This window comes from Lontra canadensis, unplaced genomic scaffold (assembly GCF_010015895.1).
Source record: "Lontra canadensis isolate GAN:19392208 unplaced genomic scaffold, GSC_riverotter_1.0 scaffold170, whole genome shotgun sequence".
NCBI classification, from domain to species: domain Eukaryota; kingdom Metazoa; phylum Chordata; class Mammalia; order Carnivora; family Mustelidae; genus Lontra; species Lontra canadensis.
In genome coordinates this window covers 1,086,030-1,098,957 of record NW_022631164.1, presented here as the reverse complement: position 1 = coordinate 1,098,957, position 12,928 = coordinate 1,086,030, and the positions used below count along the sequence as shown (strand labels likewise).

At 36.6% G+C, this 12,928-nt stretch overlaps 1 protein-coding gene and 2 non-coding genes across 3 annotated transcripts in view; all 3 read left to right on the top strand.

Annotated features, from left to right (window-relative positions):
• The window catches only part of WDR43 (WD repeat domain 43), a 45,035-nt gene that overhangs the window by 19,446 nt on the left and 12,661 nt on the right, over nt 1-12,928 (top strand). The window contains exons 6-11 of the mRNA XM_032845881.1: nt 2,473-2,575; nt 3,129-3,193; nt 5,114-5,285; nt 7,187-7,273; nt 8,152-8,283; nt 9,840-9,971. Of these exons, the coding sequence (XP_032701772.1) occupies nt 2,473-2,575; nt 3,129-3,193; nt 5,114-5,285; nt 7,187-7,273; nt 8,152-8,283; nt 9,840-9,971 (691 nt within the window). The remainder of the gene's footprint in view (nt 1-2,472; nt 2,576-3,128; nt 3,194-5,113; nt 5,286-7,186; nt 7,274-8,151; nt 8,284-9,839; nt 9,972-12,928) is intronic.
• On the top strand, nt 7,753-7,832 carry LOC116860067. The gene has a single exon (XR_004381266.1). It is a non-coding gene; the product is annotated as a small nucleolar RNA SNORD53/SNORD92 (small nucleolar RNA).
• LOC116860068 lies at nt 8,585-8,660 on the top strand. Its single transcript, XR_004381267.1, has one exon. It is a non-coding gene; the product is annotated as a small nucleolar RNA SNORD53/SNORD92 (small nucleolar RNA).

Genomic DNA, 12,928 nt, shown 5'->3' with positions numbered 1-12,928 from the left:
TTAGGGTTGTGACTTCAAGCCCCACTTTGAGCATAGGGCCTATGAAAAAAGAAATTGTCAAGTTTTTTCAAAGTGATTATACCATTTTATATTCTAATCAGCTGTTTAAGAGTGTGAATTCATACTCTCACCAATACTTGATATACTCATTTAATTTTAGCCATTTTAATAGGTGTGTACCCTAGTGTGGTTTTAATTTGTATTTCCCTAATGACCACTGATGTTGAGAATCTTTATGTGCCTATTTGCTGTCTGGATATGTTTTTTGATGAAGTGTCTATTCAAATATTTTTGGTCTGTTACTGGGTTTGTTTTCTTACTGAGTTTTGAGAATTGTGTGTATATTCTGAATATAAACCCATTCATCAGGTATGCACTTTGCAAATATTTTCTCCTAGTATATAGCCTTATCTTTTTGAAGAGACGTTTTTTAATTTTGATGAAGTCCAGATCATATTTAGAGATCTTTGCTTAATCCAAGGTCACAAAGGTTTTCTCTTGAAAGTTTTAGTTTTAAGTCTTAAATTTGATTTTGTGGTCTGTTTTATTTTCTGTAGATGGTGTAAGGATGCATGGCTCTTTTTTTTTTTTTTTTTTTTTTTTGCAGTTTTATCTAAATTCCAGTGTGTATGTAGTTAACATGCAGTGTAATACTAATCTGGTATACAATATTCTGACTCAACACTTCCATATGGCACCTGGTGCTCATCACAAGTGTACTCCTTTTTTTTTTTTTTTTTTTCCCCCCCCCTGAGAGAGGGCAGGGGGTGGGTGCAGGGCAGAGAGAGAATCTTAAGCAGGCTCCACCCATGTCATTGCAAATGGCAAGATTTCATTCCTTTTTATGGCTGAGTAATACTCCGTATTGAATGTAGTGTGTGTGTGTGTGTGTGTATCACATCTTTGTCCATTGATCAATTGATGGACATTTGGGCTGTTTGCATAATTTGGCTATTGTAGATATTTGTTATTATAAAAACATCAGGGTGCATGTATCCCTTTGAATTCATATTTTTGTATTCTTTGGGTAAATCCTTGTAGTGCGATTGCTGGGATCACTTTTTGAGGAACCTGCATGCTGTTTTCCAGTATGGCTGCACAAGTTTGCATTCCCAAGGAATGAAAGGAAATATGTGTTTTGGTATTGAAACTATCCAGTAGTCCCAGTACCATTTTTTGAAAAGACTATTTACAGTGAACTGGTTTTGCATGTATACATGGGTATTCACATACAGTCCTCATTATTTGTAGTAGTTATGTTGTATAAAATCCTCATGAGCACTGAGTTGGTGATAGTGAACTATTTATTCATCTGGGAAATATAGGGTTAGGTTTCTGCAAGCGTCGGTCACATCTTTGTCATCTAATCAATACATAACCTTGTTTTATGTGTTTCTGTTTAAAAATACTTCATTTTATACACACACACACACACACACAAAATTTGCTGTGTATAACTATATACACATACTATAATATACACAACACAATAATTTTATATATATATATATATCTATAGTTCATTAATTCATGTCAGAGCAGAGTTTACCTAGCTGTTTTCCATAAGGAATATCAGCTTTTTTCTCTTAAGTACGCTACACAGCACTTCAGCACTATACTTGGGGGATGTTTTAAACAGTGAAATCAACAACAAAAAAAAAAAGCAAAAAAAGTGGCACTAGAAAGAATCTTTTAAGTATTCTAAGTAATACTTAGAATACTTACTACTATATAGTATGAGAGCTGAAATAAGAGCATATAGCTTTGTTTAACGTTGTTGGTAACTCTTAATTTCACTGCTCTGAACATACCTGTTAAAGACCTTGGAAGTTCCACAAATACTGCTTTGGGGGTGTACAAATAAATTTTAGCAAGTAGACAAATTCTCAAACAAGGAATCAACAAATAATGAGGATCATTTGGGTAAATATATTTGTGGGTCTATTTCTGGACTCTTTTCTTCGTGTGCTATGATATAAATTCTCCTCAGATTAATCTATAGATTCAATGTGAACAGTCAAAATCTTAGAAGACTCTTGTAGACATTGACAGTCTAATTTTAAAATTCAGATGGAAATGCAGAGAACCTAGAGGAACCAAAACAACGTTGAAAAAGCAGAAAAAAGTTGGAGGGCTCACATTGCCTGATTTCCTGACTTAACAAGCTACAATAAACGATATAGTATGGTATTGGCATCAAGAGGCAAATAGATTCATGAAAAAGAATAGAGAACATTACTCATTGTTTAAATCTGCATAAATGCATTAGTGCTTTTTCTTTTCCCTACAGCCATGTTAAATGGCATTGACACAGATGGGTCACTAAGTTTGATCTGTAGTCCCCTTACTTGGCTTTCAAGATGCAAAAGCTGTGGCGAATCTAATGCTGTGACTCCCCATAGGTGCTCATCTTTTTTTTTTTTTTTTTTTTTTTTAATTTCTTTTTATCTAATCATTGGTTTTGTTATCTAGGCAGGTCCGGTCAGAAAACAAAGAAAAGAATGCAGTGATGTCTTTTACAGTTACAGATGAACCTGTCTATATTGATCTGACTTTGTCAGAAAATAAGGAAGAGGTAAATGGCTTGATTTTTGAGAATTTGTTTTTTGGATTTCACAATTGTATTATTATAAAATTAGTGTTTTGATGATTTAATGATTTGGGAAAGAAGGGGACACGAGGGAGGTAGAAGAAAATATAACAAAAATCTTAGACTGTCCAGAGTGACCGTTCAATCGTCAGGGTGCACTTGTGAGGGGAGGGGTCAGCGTGTAGAGGCATTTTCAGCGATCCTGACTGCTCTGATGTGCAGGACCTGCCAAGTCCCTTTTGTCAGTCTCCGTACTTGGTAGTAGTGACTTTGCTCCTCTGACTTGCAGGCTCTTCTCTTCTTCCCCTAAACTTTTATTCCTGAGCTTTACAACAACAACTCCAGTTGTCATTTTGATGACAGTATGATTTTTAAATGCAGGAGTTGTGCAACCTTGGTGTTCTAACTTTCTCTATGGTTATTTAAAGGAGGGGGGGGAAGAATAGTTGAATTTTGGTAATTTACTAAAACAGTTGTCCATTAGAGTAGGTTGAAGTATATTAACCCATTAGAGTAATCAGTTAAATTTTTCTTTTAGCCTGTCAAGTTAGCTGTTGTTTGCAGAGATGGTCAAGTTCATCTTTTTGAACACATACTAAATGGGTAAGAAATTTCTCAAGTCAAGTTAATTTTCTTTTCCTAATTTGTTACTCCTTTTTATTCCCACCTCAATATTTTTTGCATTATATTCCTTTTCAGTTAGATTATTTTGAAAGCATTATTCCTTATCCGTATGAGTACATACATTCCCAGTAAGAACTCAAGTTTTTGGAGTCATGGACCATTTCTTCATGTTTGTGGTTGGTAAAGTTAGTTTTACAATACATGCTTTCGTAAATGTTGGCCATTCTCATAATACCTTTTAAAAAGTAAGTGGTTCATTTGGAAAACTTAGCTTGTGATCTTGGTAAGGCCTTAGTTTCTAACTTTGGTAATACATATGTGGGTCAGTGAAGCGCGGTAATGCTAGTGTTTTGGTGAGTAGAAGGGCATGTTGCTGCTGGGATGTGTAGGAGTCAGAGACCAGGGCTCAGTAAATTTTGATCTGTGGGTGAAATCAGTCTGACCATATGTGGCCCCCCAAAATTAAAATATCTGCTCCCTATAGAAAGTTTTCCAATCTTTGCTTTACTCTATAAACATGATCTAAGACTCAGTCATGTAAATTTTAAAATGGTTTCAACTTTTTGTGAAGTTGGTATTCTTCCTTTTACAATCCTAGTGTAGCAATTTATTTAAATATAAAATAGTTACGAAAACATAAAACATTATTTTAAAACATTTGGTCGTATAGGCAGTTGATTATAAAGCCTAATTCTCCCTCCATTGAGTTATGCTCCGTAGAGGTTACTGTGAACAGTTTGTGTGTAACACTTGAGGCCTTTAATTACATAGTTACGTGTATGTGGAATATATACTTGGGCCCAGAAGTAGTGGGCTGCAGTGAGGACTTGGGCCCCTCTCCTTGGGCAATAGTAGTAAGCCGTTGCTTTTATGCAGAAGATTGATGAGGTTTAACCTAAGTGTTAAGGCATTAGGGTTTAAGTCTTCCTGTCTGATGTGTTGAGAATAGACTACAGAGGGATCAAAGGCCAAAGCAGAGGCCAGAAGTCCTGGATAGAGATGATTGTGGGGTCCGCTTAACTAAGGAGAGTGAGTTGGAAAGATAGGGATAGTGCGGTGTACTTAACTGGTGATAAAATGTGTATGGTGTGAGTGGCCATGGTTGTTGGAGGTGGGAAGGGTTCGGAACTGGGAGGATAGTATGTCAGAAAGATAATCAACCTGTGTGGTGGATGTGGAGACCACTTAAAATGTTGGACAGAATGACAGTGGAGCCACTAGAATCTCTAAGAAATAAAGGGGGCAGTGACCCAGAAATCACTGGGTGACAGCAGGAAAGGGGGATAGCTGGTATCTGGTGAAAACACTTTCCAAGGTTATAGAGGTGAAAGAGGAAGACTGCTTGTCTTAAAATATTCGTGAAGAACAAGGAACACACTTAAATCATGTCCAAGGTTTCTGACACAAAGAGTACGGAGGGAAAACAGCTGCAACTTGGGAGATTTGCTCTGATGAGATAGCGTAGAGCGAGAAGGTGAAAAAAACCCTTAGAGAAGAAATTGAGGATGAGATTCTGTTGATTATGCTTTTTGCTGATAATTTTGCTCCCCGAACTGTGTTGCAGAGATCATAGTGAGGCTTTTGGGGGTTGGAAACAGTTGGGGATGGGGCTGATTGGAACACATGTAGAGAGTCATCTAGGGTTCAAGCTCAAGGCAGCAAGAGAGCACTTGGAGCTTGGGCCCCTATTGGGGCCTGACAGTGGGATAGAAGGGTACGTGGTCTCCAGGCAGATAAGATAGTGAGGTCTTGACAGCAACATTGCTGCTGTGGTGACCCTGGTTACGGTTATAGTGTGGAGGCCACAGGAAGGTTACATTTCCTGACTTGATGCCAACTTCAAAGCATTCTTGTGAGGTGTTACTTCAAATTTTCTAATTAATTTTTTTTCACTTGTAGATACTGCAAAAAGCCTTTGACTTCAAACTGCACAATTCAGATAGCAACACCTGGGAAAGGCAAGAAATCAACACCAAAACCCATCCCTATTCTAGCAGCTGGTTTTTGCTCAGACAAAATATCACTGTTGCTTGTATATGGCAATTGGTTTCAGCCCGTCATTGAGCGAGTGGTACGTAAATGCTACTCTGGCGTAGAGCAATGCCGCATCAGCAAGGCCATGGGAAAAAATGATTTCAAAATGATTCATTGGTCTGCTTATTGGAATCCTTAAAAAGAAGTCATGTATTTTCCCTTAACTGAAGGACCTTTCATTGAGTGGTTTATTTTAGTTTGTGAGAGCTATGTATTTAATTTTACTTAGCCCAGCGTATCCAAAATATTTTAATCCTGAGTCAGTATGAAAAATTATTTGAGATATTTTATTTCTCTCCTTTATTTGGTATTATGTCTTTGATATTTGGTGTATATTTTCACTAACAAGCACATTTCAGTTTGGAATAGCCACATTTCAAGTGCTCAGTAGCTCCACTTCCCTAGTGGCAAATACTGTGATCAGCATAGGTATGAGTGGATTTTGCCCGGTTACCCAAAAGCTAAATCTTAATGAAAGAGCCCTTAGTAACAGTACTCATTAAATTTTCTCTGTGGAAATGTAATGGGTCGTTTTAATCACTTAACTTTTTGATTACAGAGATTTTCTTTGAAGACTTCCAGTGAGTTTGAGCATGTCCAATAGGTGATTTCTTCAGCTTGTGTTTGTACTGCTTTTACTCAGTAAGGCCCTCTGGGAGATGATGAGTGGAATAGTACATGCCCAAGCAAACTCCTGTTGAGTTTAATTTAAACTTGCATTTAATTAAAACTTAAATTTAAGCTCTTGTTGAGTTTAACTGTTCGTGTTTCGAAAATTTAACACATGGTTATGGTTTAATAAAAAAAAGAGACAGGATTGTTAAGCTGTACACCTAAGTCCTTTTGCCATATGTGGATTCCCTAAGCCTCCTCTGCCCATAAAGCCATTGTTTCCTGTTTGTTTTGTGTCCTTCCAGATATGGATTTGTTATATGGTTATAGAGAATTACATATAACCTTAAAGCCTCAGGGGTATGGGTATCATGTACTTGGCTGTGTCTGATTGTCCCCCGTTCAGTACCACATCAGGATGTAGAGGTCCACCCTAGAGCATTTTTGTTCTTTAGCAGTGCTTTGTTTGACCTGCTTGTGAAAAGTATAGCAGTAGGAAGTTTTAGGGTAGGGCCATTCTTTTTTAGCCTAGACTGCTTTTTTTTTTTTTTTTTTTAAGATTTTACTTATTTATTTGACAGAGATCAAAAGCAGGCAGAGAAGCAGGCAGAGAGAGAGGGGGGAAAGTAGGCTCCCTGCTGAGCAGAGAGCCCTATGTGGGGCTCGATCCTAGGACCCTAGGATCATGACCCGAGCTGAAGGCAGAGGCTTTAACCCACTGAGCCACCCAGGCATCCTGTAGCCTAGACTGTTCTTTACAAGGGTGACAGATGGGAATGTTTTCTTTAAAATCTGTTACCTTTTTTTTTTTTTTTTTAAAGACTTTATTTATTTATTTATTTGACAGAGTGAGAGAGAGCACAGGATGCAGAGCAGCGGGAGTGAGAGGGAGAAGCAGGCTCCCCACTGAGCAGGGAGCCCAGTGTGGGGCTCGATCCCAGGACCCCGGGGTTAATGACTTGAGCCAAAGGCAGTCACTCAACCAACTGAGCCACCAGGCACCCCTAAAATGTGTCACATTTTAAAAGCCTGTTGATCTTTTTAAAGCTATACATGTGAAAAATTTGAGCAGCTCATAACTGAAGAAAGTACACATTATGCTTAATATCTTCAGAGTTTTTCCACTTTTCTCTGCTGCCATCATCAGTCTGAATGGTGGTCAGTCTGAGTGGCTCAGTTTTGGGGAACCTTTCTGCACTTTTTTGTATTTTTATAAAAATGCATGAGTAGGAATTTGCTTTTCATGTTATTCCCAGTTGCTTTGTTTGACATTCCTTTTTTTTTTTCCTCCCTTGTTACCCTCCCCCTTTGAAATTATATTCCCAGGCTTTAAATTCCAAAGAATCTCATATGTGTTTAGTAAGAGATATTTCAAACTGCTGGGCCCCCAAAGTAGAAACAGCTGTAACAAAGGTGAGTGCATTTCATATTAGAAGTTGAGAAAAAAGAGATTTGGGTAAATTGAATTATAATATAACATTATGTTTAGACTGTTTAATATCCTCTTTATAATCTTGACAAATTGGTGGGAATCATTTTCAGGTAACGAGATTATAAAATCACTTTGTTTCTGTGCTCTTGATATATTGAATACATGAATGAATAGAGAATGAGTAGGAGTTTAAGGCCTTGGAGTTAGCCCCTCCCCCCATGTATGATCATTAAATAAATAACACCTTTATCAATAAATTATTTTACTGATGTCACTATTTAAAGGAGCATAGCTTTGAGAGGAATCTTATATTTAAGGGTGGAATAAAGCCTAGAATTAGGGGTCTGAAATTGAACACCATATAAGATTATTATCTTGATACTTTATTTTGAATATAACATGGTATCTACATGTAGATATCATATGTTTGGCAGTTTAATGAGAAAAGGAAAGCCAAGACATGCCATGATGACATCCATATATGGTTTCGCTTCTGGCTGAATTCCAGAGATGACACCTTTCTCTTGGCTGTCTGAGCATTTCTGGCCCAGCTGGATTCCTGGAGGTGGTCATAAAACATACAGCTTCACTCTAACATTTTTAAGTAATCTGTAATCTGTAAATGTTCCTGGTTTTTACTCTTACTTGGCATTGAAAACTTTAAAATTAACTTTCAGATTATAATTTAAAAACTTACTTGCCAACATTCAGTTAAAATTTATCTTTAATTCATAACATACTAAGTTATATTAGATTTTTCCAGTAGAAAAACCTTTTAGCTGCTGTTTTCTCGTTGGGGCTCAATTTTGCCAGGACTAAGACATTTTTTTGTCACACCCCCGCTGTTCGTGTTCAACAGGTGAGAACACCAGTGGTGAATTCTGAAGCAAAAGTTCTGGTGCCAGGGGTACCTGGTCATCATGCAGCTATCAAGCCTGCTCCTCCACAAATTGAGGAAGTAGAGAGCAAGAGGAAATTGGGGGAGAATGAGGTAATGCAATCACTTTTACAGTTTTTGAGTTTGAAATTTAAGATGACTTGTGAGACCCTAGCACATATATTGGATAGAGCCAAACTTGGAACTTCAGGAAGTCACTGAGATTGCTGCTGTTATCCTCTTTCTCATCCCCAGCAGCATAGGTTCTGAAATTCCAGATTGAAGTCTGTGAGACGTTTACTTGGTCGCTTCTAAGGCTAAGGGAGAAGACAGACTGGCACTAACTACAGAGGGTGCTGTTTGGCCATTGTCAGTGGTCAGCTGGACCACATAATTGAATACAAGAAGCCAGGACTTGCTGTGATGATTTCCATTGGGTTTCGCATGTCGCTGACTATCAGTGATGCCTCTTCTCTTGGCTGTCTGAGCAATCCTGGCTAGTTTAGTGATAGTTGGTCTTTAGAAGTGGTCATTATAACCTCTTAAAGTGCATATAAATTTCATTTTTTCTCAACTCCCTAAACCTTCCTTCCTGTGGTTACTGTACTTGCCTCTGCAGCCCTTCATGTGTGTCACCCTAAATGATCTAGAGCTTTAACTGTTCTGTCTTTAGAGAAAGAGTGTTCTATTTCTTTATGCAATTTTAAATGTCTTTATTGGCTGGGGGGTTGGGGCTGAATAACTATTCATAAAAATTATTTCTCAATAGCATGGTACCTGTATTTAAAAATAATGTGCCAACTTTTTTAGCTTGGCCTAGATCCACTTCTTTAATTTCCTCCTGCCTTTTTTGATAAGCTAACCCAAATAGGAAGCTTTGCCAAAGCCTATCTATTTGGTTTGGTAGTTGTAGAACATTTGTATTTTAATCTAAGAGGCTGGCAGAACATGGTTGTTTTGTTTTAATAAGAGATCAGTTCTCTACAATTGAAGGTTTTTGTTTTTTTTTAAGATTTTAATTATTAAAGAGCCCACACATGCATGTGCGCATGGGGTGGTAGAGAAGGGATAGAGGGAGAGGGAGAAGGAGTCTTAAGCGGACTGCACTGACTGCAGAGTCTGATGCTGGGCTCAGTCTCACGACCCTGAGATTAGCACCTGAGCTGAAACCAAATGTCAGATGCTTAACTGACTTCCCCACCCTGGCACCCCTACAATTGAGTTTTTGTGTAGCAAATTGAATCATGTTTATTTATACTTAAATTTTAGGTATTTATGAAGGAAACTTAGTTGTAGTAGAGCATCTTCTAGAAAATAAACCACCATTTGGAACTGACTAATAAAACAACATAGTTGTCTTTATTTTTAATTTCCTTTTGATAATACTTGTTTCCTTTTTGCAGATCTGACGCTGATGACAAAGCTTCTTCCATAATAGGTCTTTTCTTGTGTTTTAGTAATAGATGCCAGGTGCTTGCCTTATTTGAATCTTATATAGCTATGTTTATGAATTATGTTTTTAAATCATGGTTTCTTGGGTAGTTGTTTTTTTCACTAGAATCTGGAAACGGATTGGGAATCACCGATCTGGGAACTACCCAGTTACCCCTTGACTAAACAACTTTAGGCCTTGTCTGGTTTAACATTAATAGATCGTTTCTGTTTCGCAGATTAGCATTGAAGAGCGCTTGGGAGCACTGGATATAGATACAAAGAAAGAAAAGGATGACCTTCCACAGACAAATAGCTTTCCAGTTCTTCTCACACAGGGTTTAGAAAGTAATGATTTCGAAATGCTAAATGTAAGTATTCTGGCAGTTTTGAAAATGAATTAACACAGTTAATTTTTCTTAGAAAGTGATTGACATAGCATACTCAGAGTGATAGTCACATGATGTAGCTGTTTTGAATTTAATATTTTGTGAGTCTAGTCAAACATTTATCACTTGGTGGCACTATACAGACAGTCACCAACCTACAAAGGCATTGTATTAAATTATTTTGAACCTGGAATGCATTTTCTCATAGAAATACTGTTATGAATTGTTACTAGGTTTTAGGCTTTAGTTCACAAAAGCCTTTATAAACATAGTGTAGCTGAACTATAATACTCAGCATTCTAGATCACAATTTATATTTTTTTCTGTAGGAAAATGCGTTCCTGAGTTTTTACTCTGGATTCCAGAAACTTATGTCCCCCTGGCCGTGAGAGGGGGCGGTGAGGTGGAACCTTGGCAATGGGTAGGAGGTTTGGGGGAAAAATTCAAGAGGGTTGGGGGTTATGTTGTGAAGTATTTAGAGGTTAAAAATACTAGAAATTTGTGTAAAGGAGGCATTTATTATTTCTGTGTTTGTAAGTTGGTGACTGCTTGTATGAAGTTACTTAATTAGTCCTCTTAGACTCCAGAATTTAATAGTGGTCTGTAGAAAAAAAATAAGTGTAAAAATTAGATTTAAGCATTTCCTGATTAGATTAAAACAGTTTATATTTTCTTAAGTGCATTTATTCTCAGTGATTCAGTGATATTATGGTGCCACTTAGTATTGATGTGACTTTATTCATACGTTACTTTATTCAGGTAACCTATGAATAGTGTCTTTCTGATTTATATTTTGATCTAAATGGAATATCATTTGTGTCTAAGGTGATTTTTCAAAATGAGAGGGGAAATCAGTACATTCTAAAATTACTTTTAAAATTACTTGTAAAGTAGTTTGTGAGTGTATGTAATTTGGAAAGTGGTTTTTGGTTAACATGGCATAGAAACCTAGGTGAAAAATAAGCTATGGAAAACAATGGACAATGTTTTTAAAATGTAATATGACTTATCTGCCATTATCTCCTTAACTGTCCTTTGAAACCTTTCTCAGTAGTACAACTAAATTAGCTACCAATTTTTTTTTTTTTAAAGAATCATTTCAAAACATTTAAAAATTACTAGAGTGGACCCCCATGAACTCATCACTCAGTTTCAGAAATTATCAACACTGGCCATATCTTTCTGTCCTTGTGTCATCTATCTGCCCACAGGCTTCCTCAGGTTATAGTGAAGCATAGGGACACTCATTTTATCCATAAATACATCTCTGTTTAACTCTCACAATAACAGCCCCTTCTGAAAACAACTGCAATCCATTATCACACCTAAAAATAAACAGTAATTCCTCAGAATCATCAAATACCCAGTTAGTGTGTTTACATTTCCCTGATTGTCTCATAAACTTAAGTTTTTATGTTTGCTTTCTTCAAAACATAATCTCCATGAAGTCCACACAGTATGGAGAGAGAGAGGTCTCTTCTACCTCTTGTAGCTGATTTTTTGGAGAAGCTAATTTATTTGCCCTGTAGAGATTCTCACATTCAAGATTTTGCTTCCCACAAAACTCCATTTTGTTGGGTCATTTAATTTAATCTGATAAATGGTATCATTTAACATGTTCCTCTGACATATTTCTTATACACTGGTAGTTGGCTCTAGAAGCTTGTAGAGATTCAAGTTAAAATCTTTTCGTACTTCAAAGGTGACCGTGTGTCATCAGGTGTCACAGAGTTGTTGGAAGAAAAATGAAATCTTTATGGAAGCACTTCTTAAATTGTAAAGTATTCTGCACATAAGACTTTTTCATTATTAAGGATCTTTGGGTGATATATTGTTTTATTTCAGTAGAAGTAATTAGAAACTAGAATCCTGGAAAAAAACCTGTAAAAGTTATAGTGAAGGGTTTGAAATAATCCTATAAAAAAATAAGTATGGAGATTTTCCCATAGTATTTTACCTAGGAGATGATGCACTCATATTCTGTACATCTCTCTTAAAAAAAGAGAGAGAGGGACAGGTTAAAAAAATAGATATTTTTTTCTCTTAAAAACAGTCTTCCCATTCCCCAAAATTACCTTATGGGGATACATGAAATTTAGTAGGAGGACAAAAAGAATGATGTGAGCAGTGGCAGAGATGCACCATACTACTAGAAGTGAGGATAAGAATCCCTACATAGAAACTTGACATTCAATTTGTGGCGTTAGGAAGGTGGAAATTTGACTCAAAGAAAATGTCTATAGCTTATGAGAAGAAGAGAAGAGAGGCCTAGTCATTTATGTAATTTATGGCATCTACAGAAGACAGGTACTTTTAAGATTTTAAAAAATTTGTTTAAATAATTTCTGTGCCATTTACAGTAGTACCAAAAAGTTAGGATAAAGCTATAGAAGATGCCTCTCCCTCTACATTGATAATTACAAAAAATTATAAGAAATTAACAAAGATTGAGTATATAGTGATGTAGACCACCTTTATGTGTTGAAAGATTCGGTACTGTTAAAATGAGGAATTCTCCCCTTATTTATCTGTATATCCAGCACATTCCCAATTAAATTTCAGTAGCATCTCCAAGTAAAATTGGAGGGTTTAGCCTACTTGATTTCAAGGTAAAGTTTTAGTAATCGAAGTAGTCTGATATTAGAAAAAAAATACAGATTAAGGAACCAAAATCGAGAGTCCCGAAACAGACCTCTCACAATTGGTTTTTAGTAAAAGTACTTAGTTGAGTTAATGCAGAAAGTAAAATCTTACCAACAATTAGTTGTGAACTAGCCACATACCCATTTGGGAGAAAATGCATCTCAGCCCTTCACAAAAGTTGACCGAAAATAGATAAATGTAAAACCCAAACCTACAAAACTTCTAGAAGAAAACAGGATAAAATCTATGCAGATGTTAGCAGATGAAGTCTTCTTAGATGGCATCACAAAAAGTAT